Here is a 21,725-nt window from a genome sequence, read left to right on the forward strand (position 1 = left end):
GAACAACACCGCCTAGTCCTGTAGAACAACACCGCCTAGTCCTGTAGAACAACACCGCCTAGTCCTGTAGAACAACACCGCCTAGTCCTGTAGAACACAAGTCAGTTGAGGAAGCAACAGAAAGCAACGAACCAGTCGCCTGTCCTCCGCTAACCTTACTGTAGCCAGCCCGATACCAAGTGAACGGTATTTTTTTTGTTCAGTAGATCCGACACCTCTAGGCTACTCGTCTGTCCCTATTTAGAGAGGCTCTAAAGTCGCGGTACGGAAATGAGAACAAATATTGGACAAACAGTAGCCTAACCGAGGAGGGGGGCGATGCATTAGTGAAACGTGTCCAACACAGATCAGTTCGTTTTCCAAGGGGCGAGGAATGCTATCTGAGCTCACGCATCAATGTTTCACTGGGGCAAGTGGAAGAAGAGGATGGGCTCGAATAGTTCTTCAAAGAGACCGGTTTTCGATGAAAAGGAAGATGGTAAGTAGCGACCTAGTCTGGCCAGAGTACCGAAATCACTGGGCTGACATGTTATCTTATATTTCCTCTATTCAGATTCGCATTCAGACTAGGAAGTTGCAGTGTCCAGTGTTCAGTCTGGTTATCATTTTGGAAATGATGATGGTGATGAGGATTAGGCTACCCTAATTATCTTAGACTAGGCTATGTCAGTGCGTAAAATAATAAAAGAGTATTGCTCTCAAATAGAGATTAAATTACTTGCAACTCAGACAGTCATTACTCTGGTGCTTAGAGGAAAAAGCATAAGTCGGGGGGTGGTGGCCAACTTCACAGCGATGGACAGCGAACGAGCCAATGATGCCAGTTTAGTAGGCTACTTGTTAAACACCGCCATACACAAAACATTATTCATGCGGGTGTCATGAAGGCTAAACACGACACAGCATTTCAGAGATGTGATTGATTATCTGGTTCCTATAAGTTGTGACCCAATTACAAGTCCCCCGAATGTGTAGGTTATCTTTATTTTAGTATTAGCCTACTATGTCTTAGATAAGGTGGAAACGATTCCACTAAAATGGGAAATTGAGAATGAGAGATTACTAATACAATCCAATTTCCCTGTCCTGAAATCTTTGCCTTGTGCATTCAATTCATAGATGAGCAGTCACCTCTTTGAAATAGGCCTACTGTAGCCTATAAGCATTAGATTGTTTTTGTTTATGTTAATTGAATAATTAACGCAAGATGAGTGGCATGCATGAAATGATATGAATGCTAATTTACACAGATGGTTGTCTTTGTGGAGAATAAGCCCCTTGGAACTGTACCAAATATGCGTTGCATTGAATGATGACTGCTCTTTAATGGGCTAAAAATTCCAATGTTGCCAAAGAGTTACCTCAAATGACAGATGAGCCTACAAGTCAAAGGAAACACTGAAGTAAATGAGGTCAGTCCACTGCAGAGTTATGGTCATATGATTGGGAGGGGATGGTGTGTGTGTGTGTGTGTGTGTGTGTGTGTGTGTGTGTGTGTCTGTGCGTGTGTGCGTGCGTGAGTTGTAATTACAAGTGTGACCTATTTTGATGCTGTAGTTTTATCCACAACATTAATTTGGAGTGTCTTGATTTCTCTGTAATTAATGAGTGGATTCACCCGGCAGTTGTTTTATGTGTGACCTAATAAAAGGCTTTGTGTTTGTTATAACATATTTTCTTTTTGAGATCTGGACAGTTTTTATTTTTTATTTTTTATTCTTTCGATTAAAGCAATACATCGTGTCTGGTGCTAATTCTCCAATTAGATTTACTAAAAGTAAGCTGAATCGTCCAAACAGTTTACTCAGAAAGATAATACATTGACATTTATTACCTTTTAAAACTCGCGCCCCCGGGACGCAGCATTCAGTCGAAGTGCGCATGCGCAACGTTGTGCTTTAACAACACAGTAGTAGCTAACTATTCCGGCGTCTATGGATATCATGCGTTTTTTAGCTCAATGATATCATGGCGGAGGTGAGAAAACCGAAGCAAAACATCACGGAGGAAGCCAGAAAAAGACAATCTGATAACTTTACGACAGTACGACAGTGCACTTACTCGCAGAGCCTGTGGGGGCGCAGTTCTGAGAAAACCGGAGAAAACGCTATGTATTGCTTTAAAGCATGGGTTCCCAAACTCCATCAATGTGGGCCTCCCCTCTGAAAACAGTGACACACCCGCGCCCCCCCAACCCCCCCAAATTTGTCCATTATGCAAGGCAGCGTTAGCTAGCCCATAACGTTAGACAGCTAAGTTAGCTCGGTGGCACCTGCTGCTAGTTAACGTTATGACGTTTTCACACAATACATTCATGCCTGCGGGGGAGGCTCTCTCTGCACTACCCAAAAATGTAGTCTACATCTATCCCATTATTTATTTCGATCTTCTGACCTTTAAAATCACCTTTCATTCATAAAAACCATAGACATTTCAAAAATAAAAAACATGTTTTTCCTTTTTTCTTCTTCTAACCACCTCCCCTGAATTTCTTTGGGAATGCCTGCAGTTTGGGAATGCCTGCTTTAAAGGATAAGGAGACTGAATTTCTTGTTTAGCCCTATTCCTGGCTTCCGTGGCATGTATCTGACTAGTACAGGTTAAAATATTTATGTTTTGTGCAGTACAGATTTCTGTGTCACCGAACATACAACAGCCATCCCTTCACGCTGTAAACCTCAGCGAAATTCATCTGAATCCGAATTTCGCTGGGGTTTACAGCGTGAAGGGATGGCTGTTGTATGTTCGGTGAAATTAGTACTGTTTACAAGTTACTGTTGTTTCGAAATGCAGAGGCGAAAGGACCTATGGTGTTTACAGGACGACTTCAGAGCTTGGTAAGCATAAACCATGTAATTCCTGAACTTGAAATCCACGTATACCATACTTTTTAGAGTTTTTCGACTGTGACCATAGCTAGCAACGAGCCAGGGTGCGCGTGCCGACGTTATTGACACAGAACTCTGTACTGCACAAAACAGAAATATTTAACCTGTACTAGTCAGATACATGCCAGGGAAGCCAGGAATAGGGCTAAACATGAAATTCAGTGTCCTTATCCTTTCATGAAGAAGACATATTGACCTATCTCTCTTAACACAATAACTTCAAGTGCTTATTTTAAAGGAGTTGAATGTTCCTCTATAGACAACTCACTAAAGCTGAGTGGCCAGATAACAGGCACTCGTATGTCACGGTTATTATGAGGCTTTAGAGCTAGGCTACTTGTTCTCTATCCTATACCGAATAACATAACAATTTGTGGTAATTGCACTGGTTACAACCTCTTTTCCACTCCACCTCACCAACAGTCAGCTTGCATTATCACCATGATCATCACCACCACCACCACCACCATCATCATCACCATCATCACCACAATCATCATCACCATCACCACCTCCACCGTCATCATCATCATCATCATCATCATTACAGGTTGATGCACCGACGTAGCCAGCCGTGTTCACGGGGGTGGCTGATTAGATTTCTCTTACAAGGTTAATATTTACAGTACAATACTTTTTTATTCTATATTTACATGTAGTTCCCTCCCCCTAGTACAAACAGGATGAGTTGGGTGGGGCAGCTAGAATTAAGGGAAGCAATATTACTTTTGAAATACATATTGATGATATGATAATGATAATGAGCTTTAATGTACAAAGCTGAAGGACTGGTCTATCAATATGTCCCCAAACCCTTTCTCCTGCAGAAGATGAGCAAGTGTCATGTGGACGTTTAGTGTTTATGCCTGCCCAGTGTCTGGGCTCTCAGAAACAGCATCTCTGTGCTTCTTGGAAAACAGCATACTGTATGGCCTACATTAGGCAGAAATATTAGAGCACCGCTTGGCTAGAGGGGCCGCTAACATAATCGAGTTGTCAGGTTGATGTCCAAGCCAGGCTGCCAAAGGGCTGTTTTAGCAGATTGTTTGATTAACAGGGGAGTAGAAAGCTTATAGAACTGATCGGGGCATCCTTCCTCCCTTGCACAGCCCTTCATTGCCTATTTCTCAGAAATACGTCTTGTGGCTGATTCCCACCGCTTCACATAAACCGTTATTTCACAAAGGTCATGCAAACAGGATAAGGCTGATAGGCTACAGTTTAAGTATGACTCTAGCCCCAAAACAAACGAGTGATTTGCTTTGAACAGACCATTTGCTGTAATGCAGTTATAAAATACGGTAGCCTTTTTAAAGAGTAAAATCGTATCCAATGGAGGCTTTGAATGGAAAATCCTACTCTGACTGAGGGCACACATGTACCCAGAAGGCATACTCTAGCCGACATGTTTTTCTCCTAATGGACTACACAAAGCATGTTTATTGAGGCTTGTGCCGATTTTGTGTGTGCGCGCACGTGTGTGCATCTGTGTGCGATAGAGAGAGAGAGAGAGAGAGATATATATTGTAAGAGTGTAAGCCCATGCGTGTGTTTTTCATGATGAGCATATGAAGTAGGCTTCTGCAGGCATATATATATATGGAGGATATATAGGGAGAGATGGATGGATGATTACTTGCACTGAATACTGAGTTGCCTATTTTCTTTCATCTCACTGGTATTAGCCTCTAAATTCGTCTCCTTCCCTCACTCCCTATTCAACTGAAGTTAGGGACTACAGCTGTTCACCTCTCATGACTAATTGCCCTTTTAAGTAATCCAATAAGTCGCTGTGGTCATATTGTAGCATTTCCTGACCACTGTTACAGTGGGAGTATGGGCCTCTAGGGTTCATGTTAAAGCATATAGGCAGCCGAAACACATTATTAACTGAATGTTCAAACACAGTACAGCTCCATGTGCGTACAGCACATTTTAAAACGGACTGTGCTGGTCATGTACAGCCATTCCCAGAGCCAGCCTTGTATTGCTACAGGACAGGTAATGTGCCGGAGGTGGCACAGTCATTGCAACATGGTGTCTTCAAAGAGATCAGCTCAGCTGGGTGCAGAGATAAAAACGGAAAGGAGAAAGGTTGCTCGGTGTGTGTGTGTGTATGTGTGTGTGCCTGTGTGTGAAGGGACTGGGAGTATAGGATTAGGACCCACAGAGAATGCAATTGATGTGGGCCCAGTGGGACGGACCAGAACCTATCATAAAGCCAGTGTGTATCCTTTCACACTTAGAGATTTCCCCCACTATCCTCTCAGACCCACATCTTCACTCCTCTCTTCATCTTTCCCTGTCAATACTCTCACATTTAGAATAGTGTTGCAGTTGCACTGACTAAAATCGAAATCTGATGGGAAAGTTGGAAAAACCTTGGGTATTGGGAATTTGCTGAAAGTCAACGCAACAATTTGTTTTGAATGTAGAGAGTAGGGTTGCAAATTTCAAGGAATTTCATTAATCGATAACTGTTAACCTTAACAAACAATAGTCGATTGATTGATAAGAACGTCCCACGCTGGACTGCGCTTTGCTCGCTTCATTTATGTGTCTTCTTTCACTGTGTCGTTGAAATTTCACGGCATTCCAATTAGCCTTCACTACGTGGCGTGGCGCCCTCATGTGCAGTCAGACCTTAAATCATGATTACATTTCACGCAACTCCCGTTGATTATGTTTGTTTGAAAAAAAAGGTTATGAGTCCTGTAGGGTTTTATTGATCATTTTATGAAATCCATTGACTTGTATTGATGCGACCATTGTAGATGTGTAGATCAATCCGCAAAGGGGATTCAGGAAGCGGAACTACTTACGGTAGCTATTTTTATTGTTTATATTAGCTAGGCTAGCTAGTTTGCACACGTATGTGCTGCGACTACAGTAAATAGTTCTATACTAAATATTTAAAAAAGCCTTTCCAGATGAACTAGAACCTTACTTTATGGCGAATTATATGTCAGAACTCCAACTAACACCTCTGTGAGTTTCTTGTCTTTGAAATTGAGAGTTTAACATGTTTTTTGAATGATTTTTCACGGTGCCCACCCACATCCATTGTATGATCAAAACGGTGTTAGAGCAATTATCAGACTTTCTCAAAAGTGCTAGTTTTGTAAACTTTTTGATCTGAACCATTGCATATGATCATAAGTAACTTTAAAACAGGTCTAAACATGATTTTCCCTTTACTACTCCTTTAATCGAGTAACCAAATCTTACTCTAGTAAATTCTTATCGGCAATGAATTGATAGTCAAATAACTGTTAACATCCCTAGTAGAGAGTATTACAGAGAACACGGTATTTTCTTCATGGGTACGCTTCATGTAACACAGTATAGGCCTTAGGTCTATATGGTAAGGAGGAAAGAAGATTGCAGCTCTTCACTGGCCTATTACCTGTGGTAGGTTGCACAAGTTTCACTACAGTGTCCGTGCAAGAGCAAGTGAGCGTGGGTTAGTGGAAGAGAGAGGATACCGATGTCTACAGCAAATACAACATCAACAAAGTTGTTTGATCAAATGTGATGCTTTCACACTGCGTGAAACATGTCTAAATTACTTTTATCGGGCAGCAATGCTCATTAATATGCAATTGCATACATGTTTGTGCTTTTACTGTATGTGTTCATGCATGTGTTTCTCTGTGTGTATTTGTGTGACTGTGCATGTGTATGTGTGTGACTGTGTGTGACTGTGTGTTTATGTGTGTGTGTTCAAAGCAGAGTGCTGGAGCTTCCTCTGGGTAGAGTGGTGAAAGAGCATTAGACAGTCTTTTATTTGGCAGCTCGAGTCCAGGCATTCCACAGAGATGCCTGTTGAAACCAATTAAGCCTCACACCATCAGTCTAGCATAGCCTGCCTTCACAGTGTCCTACCCCTTAAAAACATTGGGACTAAACAAACCATTCCATACGTTTTCTGCCTGCGAAGACACTGAGATATTTCATTGTGTAAAGAATGTGGGGAGGAAGTTTTACAAATTATTCTCAGGCGAAGCAGAGACGTGATTTCGTTTAGAGACTTCTAACTCACAGAATGAGGTCAGAGGAAGGTGTACTCTGTATTGCCTAATATGGACAGGACAGGAAGTCTGTCAGCACATCGCCATGCCTCTGTGGAGCCATGAGCTTCCACCACTCATGATGCCAGAAGGGGGAGTGGTGCTCTCACCTGGGCGGCCCTTTTATTCATGAAATGCCGCTCACCAAATCTCTCCGAATTGTGACACTATCAGAGCTGATGGAAGCTGTTCCCTCCCAGCTGGCCATTGGCCCCTATGTAAACATCGCTCCCTCACTCCCACAGACCTTGATCGCAGTCCTATATAAAATATACAGGGGATAGGTACCACAAGACCCATGTCATGTCATATTCCATTCATTAGTTCTCAGAATGAGAAAATAGTGTGGGATCATCATTTAAGTATGTTTTTACAGTCATCTGCATTGTGCCAGTTCACTGAATCTGTGAGCTCATTTGCGTGTGCATATTTGGACTAGGGCCTGCCTGTGTCCTAGATACCTGGGTATCGGGCCGACAGAAGTCAGGTGTATCTGGGCCAGAAAACGACGTGTCCTGCTCCTGCCCCAGCCCAGCCCCAAACCCAGAGCTGGGGGAGAACTAGGCCAGCATCCACTTCCTCTTTCTTCATATGCAGTAATGCAGACACACACACACACAGGGGTGCCAGGGATTTTGGGCCCCATGGAAAGATATGACATTGGGCCCCACCAGTGCTCTAGCTTTCATTTGAACATTAGGGGGATACAATAAGCATGGGGTCTGGCGGTCCTCCCCCAGTGTCGCACTTCATTTCCTGCATTCTGGTGAATTTGTATGCACCAATTGGTGCCTTTTCTGCCTCAATTTATGGTGGAAATGGAGGGAAAGGAAAACATAAAATGCAGGCACCAGGTAGTCTCTCTCCAGACTCAAATATTACATTGAATCTCTGTGCTCCACATACTACATAATAGAGTCTGTGCCACTTTGCTGGTATCAAGCTGGTATTCTGAGGGCGTATCAATGGTTCAAAATTGAAAGAGTGACAGGTCGTAGCAGCAAATAAGAGATGCTAGCTCAGGTTAGATGGGCAGGGCATATCTATGGGTGGGAACGCCTGAAGTCGTTACTGATTGGTGTTGCAGGGATTCCTGCGAAAGCAATGAATTGCCAGGATTTGAGCACCAGATTTTTGCATGAAGCGTCCCAGACCCATAGAGAGATCTGCAGCATGCAGTAACGTAGTTAGTGTAGCTTACGTAGTGTATGAGCGAAATAATTATCATGGGTCTGGCATTGAGACTAGACTAGACTTGACAATTCAAAATATAATGGAATGTAATGCAGTAAGTCTGCTAGGCATTCAGTATTGCTTTCAAATATGTATTCTCTTGTAGATCAATCTTTCTCATTTATTATTGTCCCTGCTGAGTCAACACACATATAGGCATGAAAGGTAGCCAGCTAGCTAGCCAGCCAGCTTGGCCATAGGCTAAAGTTAGGGCAATGCAGTAACCAGGACCTAAAAAATACCCACTTCAAGAGTCTTGGCGGGGGTGGGGGTGTTTAAATTGGTGACGTTCATTTAATTGAGGATGCATTTTAGGGAGTAAATATCTGCTTGATATGCTATCAGTAGGTGTGTTTCCATTACCACTACAAATGCGCAAAACCCGAATATTGCAATAAAAAAACGGTAATGGAAACACCTACATTTTGAAAAACCTCTCAGGTGTCGATAAAAAGTTTTTACGCTCTCATGAGGTGGTTTTTCAGACATGTCGATATAGAAGTATGTCGCAAAAGTGTAGTGGAAACACTTTTTTTTCCGAATTTAGGCAGGAGACGAAGAGGTAGGGGTCACGTGATTTGCTCGCTTCAAAAAATGGCGCGATATGTCTGGACGGAGGAGGAGACAGGTGTTTTAATATTTAATTCAAGAAAAAAACATAATATTAGACAGCAAACAACAGCGCAATGCGGATACGTATACAAGGAACTGGAGCGGGAAATGAAGGAGAAGGGGTACGAAAAATCATGGCCAATCCTCCAGAGCAAGTGGACGACCCTAAAGCAGCGATACTTAGCTGAGAAACGCACGCTGTTTACGAGTGGAGCAGGGGGGAAAGCTAAAATAAAGTTCAAATATTACAGCGGCTTGTTTACTTCCTGGTTGCTCTTTGTGTGAATTGTGTGGCATCTCAAGACTAGACTAGGAGAATTACGGCTCTTGCGCAAAACACCTTTCAATGGAAACACCTGCAAGTCGCAATTGTACTTTGTCGAAACTTTAGAAATATCGCTTTCATTTTGCAAGAAAGTGTAATGGAAACGCACCTAATGCCTCTAGATAGGCTTACATTTGAGAAAACATTAAAGAAGCATTCAAAATGAATTGCTGCTGGTATTCTCACTAAAGGATGATATTTTTGATTGATGCTAGCTGAGTAGACCATGGATGTATTAGACCAACAAAAAGGAGGGCTGAAGAGGTAGAGACAGAGAGATGATGAATGAGCAGGTACAGACATTTAAAAAACAAAAGAATACTCACAAAAAGGTAAATAGGATGACCAGCCTGCCTCAATGAATATCGCCCAATAGCTCTCAGCTCTGTGGTAATGAAGTGCTTTGAGAAGCTGGTCAAGGAACATCTGCTCCTCACTGCCCAGCACCCTAGACCCCCTACAGTTTGCATACAAACCCACCAGATCCACAGAAGATGCAATAGCTCGCATCCTCCACAGCACCCTATCCCACCTAGACAAGAGCAAGGGGAACGAGCGGGATTCTGTGAGACTGCTGTTCATTGACTACAGTTCAGCTTTCAACACTACAACCCCACTCAGACTCGACACCAAGCTCAGGGTCTTGGGGCAAAACGACACCCTCTGCAAGTGGATCCTGGACTTGCTGTCAGACAGACCCCAGGTGGTGAAGGTGGGCAACCACACCTCATCTCCCCTCACACTCAACACGGGAGCTCCCCAGGTCTGTGTACTGTCTCCACTACTGTACTCCCTGTACACGCATGACTGTACAGCCACCTTCAACTCCTAGAGTATGCCATCGTGAAGTTTGCTGACAACACAGCAGTGATAGGCAAAATACATTTTTGCCGTTCTTCCGACTGGATTTGGCAAAAGTTTGATCTATGTTTTGTTATGCTGGCTGGTTTGTCTATCAAGGCAATTTCTCCCACCCACTCATTATTTTTAAGTCTTGTTTACCAGGCTAGGCTAGACCTGCAGTGTGAAACGTATAGCCCTGGGCTTAGGTTAACCCCGGATTACCAATATGTGTGTGAAAAGCGGCTAAGTTAACCCAGGGTTAACTCTTAGCCTAGGGCTGTCTTTAGGGATATGCAGTGTGAAAAGCCTTGTGTAGCCTAAGATGACCAATATCACTGACACTGGTGCGTTGCCATGACTGGTCTGTACAGATCAGTGTAGTTAGTTACCGTAAACGTTTGTGTGAAAAATGGCAACAGACATTAACAAATACAGAGGTCATGACCTCGGGGTCCTCAATGCTAGTTATGGTCATGGGACAATGTTACCAGTTTGTTAGCTAACTATCACTAACTAGCGTAAAGTTACTATCTTATGTAAATCTCAGCAAGTCGCAAACCACCAAACCTTCCTTTTAAAACCCTTTATTTTCTTTCTTTAGATTTTTGGAAGCCTGATTTCTCTTTACAAAACTGACATGAGGTCCCGTTCTTACCTCGTTTGTGGGCAGGACCAAACCATTTCATGTAAATAGAGAGGGGGGGCATTTGGCTCTCTGGTTGTTTACTTTTTGTCAAAAACTATAAAAGAAAAATAAACTGTTAGCTTTATTAGTACATTGTTAAACAAATATTCTATTAATGATGATAGGTTAATGTATTGGTGAAAAAAGTACAGTACTGTACGTAACTTTTCTCCCCCATACGGCACCCCTGCACACGATCATGCATGGCATGGCATGGCATGGCATGGCATGGCATGCACTCACTCACTCACTCACTCACTCACTCACTCACTCACTCACTCACTCACTCACTCACTCACTCACATTTAGTAATATCTGAAAGGTATGACGTTCACTGCAGAAGGCATGACTATACGGTTTGAATCTTGCCACATTATGTAATATTCATTAATAATATCATCCTCATTGTCTTCCATACGTCTTTTGTTCTGTTCTACGTGTTAAAATTCACTGACACGGTTGCCCGTGTGTATTTGTGTCCGTTTGTGTGTATACCTGTTTACTTGTGTCTGTTCATGTGAGGATAGCTGGTGTAAGGATGCATTATTCAGGTTGTAGTAGTGCGTGCCCTCTCCTCATGGTAACCCCTCCGACACACTCTCTCCCCACAAGCTACACACACACACTCACACACACACACACACACACACACATAGTCAAGCACGCACGCGCACAACCAAGGCTGTTAACGGCCTCTCTCTCCCATCTCCCTCTCTCTTCCCGTCTCTCTTTCTCTCACAACCCCCCACCGCACATCTCTGCAGCCTCTAAATAGATCCTTAGTGTTTCTCTCCGTGTTCTGTGGCCCGCTACTTTTATACCAACACATTTTACAGCCTTGTGGGATGTTGAACCATTGGGAGTGTGTAGGTGAGAGAGAATGTTGTTGATGATGATGATGATCATGATGATGGATCAAACTCTACATCTTCATTGCTCTCTCTCTCTCTCTCTCTCTCTCTCTCTCGCCATCGCCGACCTGGATTCAGAGTGCTGGCCCTGACTCCCTCTGAGTGGAGCGAGATTATGAGGCCACTCCGTGGATCATTGACAATGACCGGCTAGACACTGACTGGTTGGGGTGGAGCCACTGTGCGCCGCATGCCGGCCAATCACAACTTATCTGACCCGTTGTGGGAATAATGGAGCATTATGGACAGTTTAGCATAAGGTCACCAAAGCCCCCATCCATGTTTTATTAATGAGAAGCTCCATGAATAAATGATGTGCTAATGCTTGCATAGGAGTTGTGAATCACAGTGAATTAGTTATGGCAGCGTGAGAAAGCCTGGAACCAGAGAATGATGTGGCACCGACAGCCACATAGAGCACACATGCGCGCGCATGCACGCACATGCATGCACACACACAAGCACGCATGCAAAATTGCCATGGTAACCCCAGAAGTTTTCTTGATGTTGCTTTGTAGCACGCCACTGTGAGTCCCTGTGAAAAGTAGAGTCTGTCAGAGTACCCACACACTCTCAGTCTCTCTCTCTCTCTGTCTCTCCCTCTATATCTTGACAGTCACAAATCGCTCTATTCTACAATCTCCTGTTGTGAGTTGTGTGTGAGGAGAAGTCCAATTTCATATCTCCTCTTAGAAACTCTGCAAGATTTATTGTTTGGGAAGATTTGCTGTTCGCTGGTGTGGCTTTTTCACACCTCATTCAGTTTTTACATTATACAGTACACACACACACACACACACACACACATCCCAAATCATTTGTCCATAAACTTTGTTGACATCAGTGAAGTGTGGCCATTTCGGTCTCTTTGTGTCGAGTGTTTGGATGAGATGCAAATTGGCCTAGCTGGGAGTCGTGTTGAACAGCAGTGCGTTATTTGTGGGTTTGCCTGTGTACTGTGTGTGTTTGTTTATGTGTTTGTGTGTGTGTGTGTGTGTGAGAGAGAGAGAGAGAGATTGTATGTGTGTGTAGGTGTGTGTGGGTGTGATTGTATGCTCAGAGTACCTGACAGGGTGATATGTCATCACTGAAGTTAACCGTGTATCTTTCTGCTGATAGAGAATGGTAGCAAAGGTCATAGTTCAACAACGACCAAGGAAATGGCATTTTCACAGGTCAGAGGACTGACACTTCTCTGACGAAGGAGTTAGCGAGATGGAGAGAGATCGACAGAGAGGGAGAGAGAGAAAAAGAAAGTGAGTGGCAAGAAAGAACAAGGTGAGTTCTGGAATGCAGAAGTGTATTGGACATCCCGGAGAGGATGATAGCAGAGTCCGGGAAACCTGATGACTGGCCCATTTCCCCCCTCTGTCTGAGTCTGGAACACAGTCTCTGAGGGCATGGATGCTAAAATAAACAGGCACGACCGCACAGGCGTGGGGTGGGGGATCGATGGCTCCCATTCGCTGCTGCCCAGCCACCCAATAGAGCGCAGAGACGAGCCCCTGGATTGTGCCCTCTAATGATCCACTCAGAGACTCGCAACGGTTCAAATTGACTCTCATGTGTTGTCCTTATTCAACATGTTAGGATTATCATAGGTTAGTGTAGAGAGGTTAGGTGCATTGTGGGTACAGTTATTATTTATAAGTTATTGTCATATTTTACAGGATAGATTAAGTTTTTTGCTAGGGAGTATAATAATCTTGGATTGATTAGAGTAGACAAGTAATAGTTTATAGCTAAGTCATGTTTGAGTCCAACTGACTGTCATGACCATAGGTCGGGTGTCTGTCGGTGTGTCACAATGCCCATCGACGTGTTCCATGCTCTCATTCTCAGGGTTCACTGTCTTGAGAGCATCTCAGCACGTACTGTACCTGAAATTAATGCATGACAAGTAGTACTGATTAGCACGCTTGGTCCCCATGCCTGGCCAGCGAAAGGATCACTAGTGTACTAGCTACTTTGTCTGGCTAGCTCACTAGTTACATTTTAAGAAGCTATGTTTATTTACTTAAACACAGTGTGCTTGGCTGTTAAGGGATGTTGGATGCTGAATGGGACGTTATGAAAATGGCAATAATTAGCTGATCGGCTAACAGCATGTTTAGGTCATTGACATTGGGGTACCGATAGGTAGAGGCAAACAATGACAAAATATAGTGTTAGTTTTCAAAAATGTGCACCACGTTCGCAGAGCATTGTGGGACTTTTTCTTGTGCGCTCCTGTTTAAGTTTGCATCATTCAAACCTGCAAATGACTTCAATTCCACTGCTTAATTGGACAATATGTTTACTGTGCACTTGTTTTTGAATACATGCATTGCATTAGATAATGTGTAGTTGGTGGGAAACAAAACTCACATGCACACACATACACACATGCTGGAACAGCATCACACGTGCACACACAGACAAAACAGCCTCAATGCCCTCTTTCATTTTCCTGCAAGTCGGTACTTTTGTGTTATGAAAGCAGGCCGGCATGGATGTGGGTTGGACTGGCATGGACTGGCTTTGAGGATGGAAGATCAACAAGTGCAAATTCGCAATAGCTGCGACCACATACGTGCATGTGCAGTGCAGCGCACATGTGCAGCCAGACCCAATTTTTGTGGACCAACCAACCGATAACCAAACCAATTAAAGCGAGCTATAACGCTGCTAGTAGCAGTGCTATATTAGCATTTGGATTAGCTTCCCAATTTGTCAAAATGGTCAAATTTCAAATGCCTGCCATTTCCTTGTTTTTTGAGATATCTGTTTTCCTTTTTTTAGATATCTGTTTTGACATGGTAGAACATGGTAGTAGGCTACCCATGCGCAGTCAGTTTCCTATATTATTAGTGTAAAAAGTTATAAGCACTTAAAACTGTATCCAAATTTGTTTGTATTTTTAAATACCAATTTCTCCTCCATCTTGGATTGGATCTATCAGCTTTTAACATCTTATAGGGAGACATGCACCATACATGTGTATGTGAAACTTCAGACCAATCGGACCTACGGTTTATGAGGAGTTACCTTTTATAGGTTTTGCCAAATTTTCAACCTGCAGAAAAATCCCTTATGGTGGACCTTATGGGTTCTTGAGGCAAATTTGTTCCCCACAAGGTAAGACATAAGTGCACCAAGTTTCAAATATTTTCGCCAAACAGCATGGAAATGCCAGCATTTTGAAATGTGTGTTTTGAATCGGTTACTATAGCGCCACCTACTGATGAATCATGGTCATTCTTTCTGGCATAGTTACTCATGGTCTCTAGTTGCAGCATGCGGATTTAGAGTATTTTTAGTCAAAGACTTTTTGCAGTTATCCAGGAAAAGCTTTGTGGACCGACCGACCAACCAACAGAGCAAGCTACTGTATAGAGCTGCTGGTCGCAGCTAAAAATAGCACTACGGACAATTAGTACAAAAGCCTAAGACTCACAAAAAGGCATCTTCATAGGACTGGCAGCTGGCGCGGGAAACGGGCATTATGCTTCAAGTGTCGTTTTTCCACATTCTATGGGCGCATCTCCACATCCTTGTTCTCATTTGATCAGCGAAAAGGCATATTTGAGAAATTCTCCTGCCAACTAAGACAATGGACCTGCTGAGTATGAGTATTCATAAGAGACTATTTTAGAAGAGCCGGCAATTAAACTGTATTAGGACTCCAGTGTATAAGGAGAAAATGGTGATGGCTGCTTTAATGAGGATAGAATAAACCGATTTAATGAGGATAAACAGATTTGTCAAGTGTACTCCTTAGTGTTGTGTCAAGGCAGTATCATTCCCCCAACTCTATCTGGAACAGAGCGAAGACTGTTGACTTTGGTTTAGTGTTTGTTTTCTTGTCACCAGCCGTGCAGTTACTGATGATGTAACTATACAGTAAATATTGCTCTAAGCCCTTTGCGCATTTCACTTGTTAAAGTGTCAGAGAGAGAAATCTATTTTTGTTACAGTATTGGTGCCCAATATTTATTTGGACGGTGGTGAATCAACCAGTTGCAGTGGGCCATGTGGTTCTGCATGTGTTGTAATGGTCACCTGATTGAGTTTAGATCTAGTCAAGAGGTCCATTGAACACAACCTTATGAAGGAAGACCCTAAATCTACTCTTTTTAACACCACCGTCTGAGATACGTGTGGCACAGACATGTCCGCTCCTCCTCGGTTCGCTCACTCTCAGTGAAGACGGGGTTCAAAAGAACATGTGAGCCTCCTCCCCCGTCTTCCCCATCCACGGTTCCGTCAATACAGATCAAAGCCATCCAATAAGCCCGGCCTGGAGAGATGGCTTACACACAGCTGTCTGACACAGTGAGCTCTCATGAAAAATGAAGCCCGCCGCCACGCGCAGTGCTGTCACAGATCTAGGTGGGAGCGTTCGTCCCTGAATCCCAGCTCGAGAGATGGCCTTGTTTTAGTGATCATGACTATCAAAAGAACTCAAGCGGCACAGCAGTAGCAACCGGAGCTCTCTACTGTCAGCAGCCCATTATATATATATATATATATATATATATGTATATATATTGTATGGCTTACTATGACTACTATCATGAAATATTCAGTAATCATATATAGAGTATAGATAGTGCTGGCCTTTTTGGATGGTTTTTAGAGGTCAGCTGTGATATGATATGATCCTACTGTATGTTCAGTATAATGGACCAGTCTTCTGTGCCCAGGCGTATATTCTCCAAGCAGGGAGCGGGGAGGGATCGATCATCGAAGGGCTTTTGATCCCGGGCCAATCGATGGGCTTCAACTCTGTTGTTCAGTAGTGCACCCTCCTGCACAGAGTGCATTCACTGTGTGTGATTTGATTATGAATGTACACAGGTTTGAAAGGAACATTAGTGAATGTTGGGCGGAGCTGAGTTGGCGTTCAGTTTAGTTTTCAAAGGACAGGCAAGCGTTTCTCTTTTTGAGTAGCCTAATCAGGAAAGTGTTTCCATTTGTAAGCATCACACTGAACAGTGAGAAGCCGTCGAGGCCTCTCAATAGCTTTTGAATGTACCATGCAACTTATTTTATGTCTTATTTCAATAACATTACATTTACATTACAGTCATTTAGCAGACGCTTTTATCCAAAGCGACTAACAATAATTGCATTTAACGTAGGAAGAGCCAATGTACTACTACTTGCCAGAACTCACAAGTGCATCTTCTTTCTAAAACAAGTGACTAAGAGCATAATCTAGTGTTGAAGGCAAAGTGCAAGAATCACAATCCAAAGTACAGTGCAATATAATATAATACAATAAGTGCTTAGGTGGGAGGATTGTTGTAGTACTTCTTGAAGAGATGAGTTTTGAGCCTGCGACGAAAGATGGGCAGCGACTCTGCTGTCCTGACATCAGTGGGCAGCTCATTCCACCACTGCGGGGCCAGGACAGAGAAGAGCCGTGACCGTGTCGATCGACCGCAGGAGCCTCGGAGTGACGGGGCAACCAGTCGCCCTGAGGGAGCAGAGCGTAGCGGTCGGGAGGGGGTGTAGGGTTTGACCATGGCCTGGAGGTAGGAGGGGGCTGTTCCTTTCATTGCCCTGTAGGTTAGCGCCAGAGTTTTAAACTGGATGCGAGCCGCTACAGGGAGCCAGTGTAGGGAACGGAGGAGGGAAGTTGTGTGGGAGAATTTGGGGTGGTTGAACACCAGGCGAGCAGCAGCTTTCTGGACAAGTTCCAGAGGTTTAATGGCTGACGCCGGTGCCCCCGCGAGGAGGGAGTTGCAGTAGTCCAGGCGGGAGATGACCAGGGCCTGGATGAGTACCTGCGCCGTTTCATTAGTGAGGAAAGGGCGAATCCTCCTGATGTTGTAGAGCATGAATCTACAGGAACGTATGACGTAACATCCATTAAGATGAATATAATAACTGGTTAGCTGGTTAACTGGTTAACTTGCCTGTCCTTCTAAAAGCAGATGCTTGAAGGACAGGCAAGATGATCAAATCTCCACTCTACACTTGCTCCCTGTAGCAGCTCGCATCCAGTTTAAAAGTCTGGTACTAGCCTACAGGGCCAGGAAAGGAACAGCTCCCTCCTACCTCCAGGCCATGGTCAAACCCTACACCCCCGCCCAACCACTACACTCTGCTGCTTCTTCTTCTTCTTCGCTGTGCGGGTTAGGTGTTGAGTCCTCTCCTCCCCAGGCTCGGGGCTATCCTTTTAGGGGTCACCTGGGCTATATACAGTATATCTCCATCTTGATTCTGGACTTGCAAGCTTCACAGAGAACAACAACACTCTGCTCCTTTGGTTCAGTTGTAGCTAGTGGATCAATGTGCTTCCCTGACATGAAAGGTATTGAGTTGCCACCTCTTAGGCTTAGCACTCTGGTTTCTCCACAGACCTTGACAAAGTCCCGCACACTGGTCAATACATCAATTTCAGATAACAGCAGGGCGGTAACACCAGCCCAGTGTATTGATTACGATGACACTCTTCCTACTTGGATATAGATATTACCTTGGGGTATCCCGGGGGGTAATTTAAGAGGCCGCGTAATGTAGAATGGGATGTCTTTGGCGGTGTCCTATGATTGACAAAGGAACACATCATTGCCTAGTCTTCCTGGTTTTGTGTGTAAGCCCTAGTTGACGGCACTGACTTGAGCTCGGTCTAACTCAACTGTTGGGTCACATTCTTTGGTGTTTTTTTTTTTTTTTTAAAACAAAACAAAAACTTAATGCTGTTAGAAATATTTTTATCAGAATACTATCAACAGTATGAGTATACTGCATTCCTGTGTGACCAGTTTGCTGCAGTTTGCTGCGATAACTGTTCCCATACCAGGAGCCTGTAAAACATAAAAAAAATAAAAAAAATAAAACGCACTAGTAGGCCCTACATGTCGCTGCATAAACAGGCTCCCAACATCTGTTGGTGAATAATGCCGGAGCTAGCCGAAATATGGGCTCCAGTTTGAGTTAAAACTTACATTTCAGCAGTATTGTTGACAGACCCCCCCTCCACCTTCACTCAACCAACACTCTTTTGTGCCGGGAGCAATGACTGTGATGGTGATTAATGAAGAACGCCTCATGAAAATTACATCATCTCTTTATTCATAATTAATCCAAAAATATGACTAAAGAATCTCAGTACCTCAAAGCAAATGAGTCATTTTCATACATCCATGATGCTTCTCATGGTCTCGTCCATCACTTCTCTGTGTATTGGACCCAGAGATTATCCCAATCTTGACTATTTCCATGTATGTCTGTTCGTAGCATGAGCTTTACCGTTGCACACCAGCAGAGGACAGTAGACATTGCCCCTACCTGCACCACTTCACCAGCTGGGTGTGATTTCTTTCTTAACCTGGGTTAAAACCAATGGATGATAGTTTACTTTTAGCAACTAGAATATTTAACACTACTCCACTTTTCTAGTCGGTGGAACCTGCTAGAAGGAAAAGTTAACGTGATCACATCTACATTGTAGCTCAATATCAGTGTTACCTGTTCAGTCATAGATAATAGATGGAGTAGGACCACTGTGTAGAGCTAAGTGCCCCTCAGGCAAACTGAGAGAGGAGTCACTGGAGCACACGGCAATTAGAGCTTTTTCGTGGGAAATGCAGCGTTTGACAGCGTTTCAATGTCAATACATCTTCATGGTCATCAGGTCATACAAGAACAAAGGAAGAGGTAGCACTTTAGTTTTCTATAATCACCCAGCAGGCGAGTAAAAAGGGGCAGTGCACCATACCCGAGTTGAATTCCACTAATAATCAGCATAGCTGTCTAAGGCATGCAATAGAGGTTATTCTCATAGCATCTCATTATACATGAAACATATCATTTTAATCAATACATTTTAATAATGTACATACTGCATGTAATCTGAAGGGTGTAGGCATTGAGGCAGCCTGGTTCTAAACTAGGGTAAAAAATAGTGCATCCTGGGTCCAGCGGCAGCTCTCTACACCTGGCAATTACCTATAGAAATAGTTGTACACGGTAGAGGAACATGAACCGTTCAGGGGAGTTATTTTGGTGGGGAATTGGATTTGATCAAAGGAAGGCTGGTTTCGATGGGTGTTACCACCACTCATCTAACATGGCTACCATAGCTGCCTTTATGTGGTTGTCAACGAATTGTCAGGGTCATGTGCCACACTTTGCGATGGCCTTGTTAATAATACACACCGATGTCAGTTCTGCACAGCAGATGTTCGCCTCTTCAGAGGGCATGGTTTGACACTGTCCACATAAGCACTTGTTTATAGATAGATTTATATAAATATTTAAAATGATCCCATGTACTGTAAGAGATCAACAAAGACTCAGAATTTACTGCAGCCAGAATTGTCATATTTGACCATGTTTGGCAAGCTGTATACCATTATTTTTCACTCACCATTCTGTGACTGCCTGTTTTTTGGTGGTGGTGGTGGGACGTCAGCAGACTCTGACAGCTCAAATTGGTACGGTAGTACCAGCCACCCTACCTACACACCCTCTGCCTTGTGCCATAATTCTTCAAAGCTGTAGGGAAGAGCAGGGAAGAAACTAGCCAGCCACTGCACAGGTTCAATGAGCTTTGCTCATTAGAAGAGGGAGACAGAAAGAATAAGAGATGGGAGAGAGAGAGAGAGAGAGAGAGAGAGAGAGATGGAGAGTGAGTGAGTGAGTGAGTGAGTGAGTGAGTGAGTGAGTGAGTAAGTGAGTGAGTGAGTGAGTGAGTGAGTGAGTGAGTGAGTGAGTGATGAATGGATTGTAAAAGTGTGTGACAGGCTGACAGCTAAGTAGAAAAAGGAGAACAAATCTAATTAGTAAAAGCATAGCTCTTTTGCATCAGATACATGTAACATAAATGGCATAACAGTACCAGTGCCAAGTAGACCTACTAACCTCGCTAGCACTGATGTTACCCGCACAGGTCAAATAGACCTTGTTCCATGCAGCCATGTTGAGGTGTCATAGCAGGGTAAACACGGGTATATTTATTCTATCCCATTCTACCGGTGTTATGTTAGCTTCTGTTTTGTCCTGCTTCTGAATATCATTGTCCAATCAGTGTCAAGTCGTGTTCTGTGGAGAACCGCCCCTTTTGGACGATTTCAGTCTGGTTCAAAATCATCCAGGTTGTTCTGACAAGACTTACATGTAAAATCTTTTTTCTTTTCTTTTTTTTACTGTAGACCCTGTAATGCAACATTATGACAGGAACTTTCACTGGGCCAGAGTGTCTCTGGTTTGTGGATCCAGTAAGCTTCCCTTTTTTGATTGTGTCACCTGAAATATGGCTGTCTGTCAAGCTGACGTGTGCCTTGCAGTGAAATGGAGACCCAGTTGACCCCAACGACTCTTGATGAAGAGTGACAATCGGATTATCTTAAACGTCTCCCATGCTGTTATGGCATGTAATTTGGTCTATGCAACCCATGTTATGGAAGGCTAAATGAGCAATCCTTTTGGGGTTTACAGGCCAAAAAGTGGATTCTCACACTCACACCAACACCCTGTTCGCCCACGCTCCTCCAGGCTCTTGGCCAATATAATCTACCCACCCTGTGCCCCCAGGAGCCAATAACCCAGAGAGGCCCACAGGGGAGCCTGTTCAGCAATCTCTCATGGTGTGTCAGCAGCCATCAACCCCTACAGACCCCGAGGATGTCACCCCTCTGGCCAGATCTCCAGCCCTGGAGTCTCAAAATACTGCACCATCGCCACAACACCGCCCTTGTGAGGACCCCGTTGCTTTTCATGCAGACTCCTCTGAAACCTGAGAGAGGGAGGGATGACATAGTTGATGGCAGTGATTTCAGACACTCTATCCATTCACCCGTCTCTCTACTGGCTGCCATTAGCGCCACTTGATATGATAGATAGATACAGTAGATAATTATCACACCTTCTTTTCTCCTGTAGTTTGCGCAATGACACGTCTCTCTTCAGACCAAAAGTAATTTCCTCCCAAAGCCTGCAGTAGAGCATTACGTGAAGTCGAATTACCATAACATAATTGAGGCAGTCATTGTTCCTTGTGGGGAGATTTAGGAGTCCGTTCAGTTCCAGCTTGTAAAAGAGAATGTTCTGACTCCACTCACCTTCACTTTGTATCCACTCCCCTCCGATATCAGAACCGGTTCCTGAGAGGTACGCTGGGACTTTGAACAGTTTATCCACCAAGGGCACTCTTGAAGGAAGGAG

At 43.7% G+C, this 21,725-nt stretch overlaps 1 protein-coding gene across 2 annotated transcripts in view; it reads left to right on the top strand.

Annotated features, from left to right (window-relative positions):
* Positions 1–396: 396 nt before the first annotated feature.
* The window catches only part of stk32c (serine/threonine kinase 32C), a gene marked incomplete at both ends in the record, with an annotated part of 59,770 nt that continues 38,441 nt past the window's right edge, over positions 397–21,725 (top strand). For both annotated transcript variants that reach the window (XM_084458557.1, XM_084458556.1), the window contains one exon: positions 397–478. In XM_084458557.1, the coding sequence (XP_084314683.1) occupies positions 397–478 (82 nt within the window). The remainder of the gene's footprint in view (positions 479–21,725) is intronic.

Source organism: Borostomias antarcticus (genome assembly GCF_949987555.1).
Source record: "Borostomias antarcticus genome assembly, chromosome: 25".
In the NCBI taxonomy this organism is placed as follows: domain Eukaryota; kingdom Metazoa; phylum Chordata; class Actinopteri; order Stomiiformes; family Stomiidae; genus Borostomias; species Borostomias antarcticus.